Raw genomic sequence first — 3776 nt, 5'->3', positions numbered from 1 at the left:
TCCAGTTTAATATAAGTCCTTCATAAAGCAGAGTAAACTTATGATAAAGTGAGTGGTCTTAGTAAGTTTTCCCATCTTCAAATGTAGGCCTAACAGAAGAATGACTACAGGAGACCAAAGCCCACACAGATAATCTCCTGTGGCTATCATCTCACATGGGACTCTCTTGTATTGCTGGATTCTGTCACAAGCTGCCATGTTTCCAAGGGCTGAATGGTGTCTTTACAACGACCTGTGTGAGGAGATTAGAAATCCTTCATTCTTGATCTTACATGGTAAGCACTGTATATGATTCTTCATCACATTTTTGTTCAGAACATAGTGCCACAGGTCACGTTTTTCTCAACGATCTGTATAGTGACTTTTGCTCTATAATTATAAACATATTTGCACACATAATGCATTCACATTGACACAAGAATATGAAGTATAAAGATTATAAGAAATTTTATATGTGATACCAGGCCCATGCAGACTATAGATGCCAGTCCCAAGACTGCTGAAGCAAGAACACTTGTCTGATCATGAACAATTACCTTCTTATACTCACAAAACTGGAAAACGAAAGTTAAGAATATTAGGAAAGTTGACTGAATCTAAAAAGAATCACATATTTCAATTGTAGTATATGTGCTGCCGAAGCAAGCACAGAATCACATATTCCAAATAACAAACTTTTTCTCAGCTCTTAGGATTTTCTATTTGTTAAACAAGCTGTAAATTCTCTGCTTATAGTCCTATAGTACCTGAAATGATGTTTTAGGTAATAAGATTAATAATAGCAGTTACCAGGGCCGGCGAGGTATCTCAGCAGACTAAGTGCTGGCTTAGGTAAGCACAGGGGCCAGAGTTGAATCCCTGGCACTGCATGCCCCACCATCCCCACCCTCAGGTGCACTGAGCTGGCAATGGAGTCCAGGCATGGTAGCGCACACCTGCAATCCCAGCACTAGGGAGGCTGAAAACAGGAGGATCACTATGAGTCTGAGCTGGGTAGTGAGATCCTGCACACATAAACACACACAAAAATAAATAAATAAATAAATAAATAAATAAATAAACTACTATGAATAATAATAGTAGTTATTTTTGTAAATGTTGAGAATTTCATAGACAATTTTGCAATGTAACACATAAAATTATTATTATTATTATGAGGTACTGGAGATTGAACTCAGGATCCTGCACTTGCCAGGAAGGTGCTTATTCTACTGAGCTATCCCCCGGGGCCATAAAAATTATTTAGGATAAAGTAGAAAATACTATGAAGAGCCGCTGTGCTAGTAGCTACCTGTAATCCCAGTGCTGGGAGGCTAAGGCAAGAGGGTCACGGTGAATTTGAGGCCATCCAGGACTGCATAATGAAATCCAGTTGAAAAAGATAAATATCACTAAATTAAATAATATCTATACCACATTCTAAAATCATATGTGAAAGGAATCTCTAATCTTAAATTACAACAGTGGGACTTAGCCTATGATTATTGGTGAATTCAGTTCTTCTAATTCACCATTCCAAAAATTGGGGATACCAATGATGCCTTTCTTATAATTCTCAAAATCCTAAAGGTATGGCATCAGTTTCACTGTGGTCACATCCCACTCCCTGATTAAATTGATTAAATTCAGTATCAATTTTGTAGCATATAATTGACTTCTGGAAACAAAGATAAAATATATATTTTTACCCCTGACAAATGCATTCCTGTAATATGTGTAATCTTTTCTAAGAAAAATGAATTCAACGTGAGAGTGATGGCTCGTGTTGAGTGTGCTGGTCCCAGCTCTCTTGCCTACGTGACCCCGCCTCAACTGCCCTCTTCTTCCTGTGATCCTGTGGTGTTGTGAAGATCAAGGGAGATCTTTTATGCAGAAGGTGACTTTGTAGTCTATAAGCTGTGACGCTTGTTGTCACTGCTGTGTGTGTTGACAGTCACCTCCCCTGCTTCCCCCTACCCTCGACTTCCTTTCCATTCCTTTCAGTGGTCCTCCTACCTCAGCCTCCTAAGCAGCTGGGAAGGCTTACAAATTCTTACTAGACAGAATAAACAAATTCAACATGGTTACATGCCTCACACTGACACTGCAGCAAAGAACTGACAAATACACAGGATGACACACCCAGGAGACTGTATCATCAGTGCGAATGCCTTCTAGGATGATGTTCCTACAATGGGGGGAAGTGCCTAATAATGCATTTCTCGTGGAACGCCGTTAAGGATGCCTGGATCATTCCACCGCACAGCCGTGACTGTAGGGCTGTCTGCATTCCTACTTTACCATAATAGCTAAGCGAGCATGGAGCTTCCTGTCAGTCATGGACCCCAAACGTGGTCCACCCATAGCACAAACACCTGATTTCTCTTTATTCTAAGCTAGTAAGACTCTGAGGAACAAGTGTCCAGCCTTAAAGCAGGGATTAGCAAACTAAGAGAAGTTTTCAGGGCAGCAAGGAAAAGCTCTTGGCCCACCACAGCTGCCCTGGCCCCAGGCGAATGAGGAAGCTGCCCCATATGGCCGTGCTCCTGCGACTGCTGCTCTGGCCACTTCACGATGGAGGTAAAGTGAGAAGCACCGCGGGCTCTCCTTCTCCCCTGAGAAAGCATCTCCCCAAAGGGCCTCTCTTTCTAACTGCAGTCCCTGTCTTGTTCACTTGGCATCTGCCTAGGAGGCACTTCCAGAGGTGGGAGAGTCCTGGGTGTCTTGTGAGCACTGAAGCCCTAGAAAATAAAGAGGCATTTGAATCTGTTTGGAAAACAGAAAAGCAATATGGGCAAAGTGAAAAATGAAAATCACGCTAGAACAAAAGCATGAAAATAGCCATTTTATGTAAATGGATTGGTAATTTACTAAATAAGGATCAACAACAATATAAAAAACCCTTAAATCTTATGACTTTTAAATCAGTAAAACAGAGAGAGAAAGAACATTATTGCAGAGAATAAAAGGTTCTTTTTTCAAATCCTTCTCAAACTAATTGCAATGTTTTGCTGGGGGAAGGCATTCTTGAGAGCTTTTGTAAATTTTAAGGTAACAGTAGCTGTTGATATTAGACCCCAACAGTCAGATCAGAGCAAGTACGGTACTTCCTTATGCTTCTAAAAAGTAGAAAATGACCCTCCTTCTATATTCATGGCCTACTTCTCTCATGACTTGTTAAACAAACAAACAAAAGAAAAACAGTTCTTACAATTAGAGAATTTGGGATGAAGACCTTCCCCAGGCTGCAAGTCTAGTCTGCAGCCAATTTCTTTCTTAGACCATAAGAGTGAAGACAAAGCTCAGTTTCTCAAGAGGTGCTGTGCGGCAACAGTAATGGAAACACTTCACTGATAGAAAAGCTAACAGTTTCCACATGTGGAAAACTGATTTAACTAGCTATTAATGCAGATTAAAAAAATTATTACCTTTAAAAAGCATTTGTAGTATTTTTGGGTAGAAATATGCAATACAGTGCTACATGTGCTTCGTTATGGGGCAACTCCTAATTATTGGAGAGAAAGACATTTTCCTTAGAAGTAATTTGCTTGGTTCTTCAGTAAATCTTTTTTTTTTTTTTCAAAGTTTTATTGAAATAGTCTTCAGTAAATCTTTTTTTTAATTGTTCATTTTTATTTTATTTTTTTTCAAAGTTTTATTGATAAACAGATAGCAATGAGACAGTTTCAAATCCAATCGGAAGTACAGTTTCAACAAATAACACACTGCATATATTCTTCTTAGTGGTTAATTGCTGTACAAGAAGTGGACTTGTGATCCTATTTACAAACACCATT

At 39.3% G+C, this 3776-nt stretch overlaps 1 protein-coding gene across 1 annotated transcript in view; it reads right to left on the bottom strand.

Annotated features, from left to right (window-relative positions):
• Positions 1 to 404: 404 nt before the first annotated feature.
• LOC101572236 (lecithin retinol acyltransferase-like) overlaps positions 405 to 3776 on the bottom strand; it is a 9992-nt gene continuing 6620 nt past the window's right edge. Inside the window, exon 2 of the mRNA XM_004645454.2 lies at positions 405 to 554. Within this exon, the coding sequence (XP_004645511.1) occupies positions 405 to 554 (150 nt within the window). The remainder of the gene's footprint in view (positions 555 to 3776) is intronic.

This window comes from Octodon degus, unplaced genomic scaffold (assembly GCF_000260255.1).
Source record: "Octodon degus isolate 3935 unplaced genomic scaffold, OctDeg1.0 scaffold00227, whole genome shotgun sequence".
NCBI lineage: Eukaryota > Metazoa > Chordata > Mammalia > Rodentia > Octodontidae > Octodon > Octodon degus.
The sequence above is the reverse complement of the archived record's forward strand: the minus strand, read 5'-3'. Positions and strand labels throughout refer to the sequence as shown.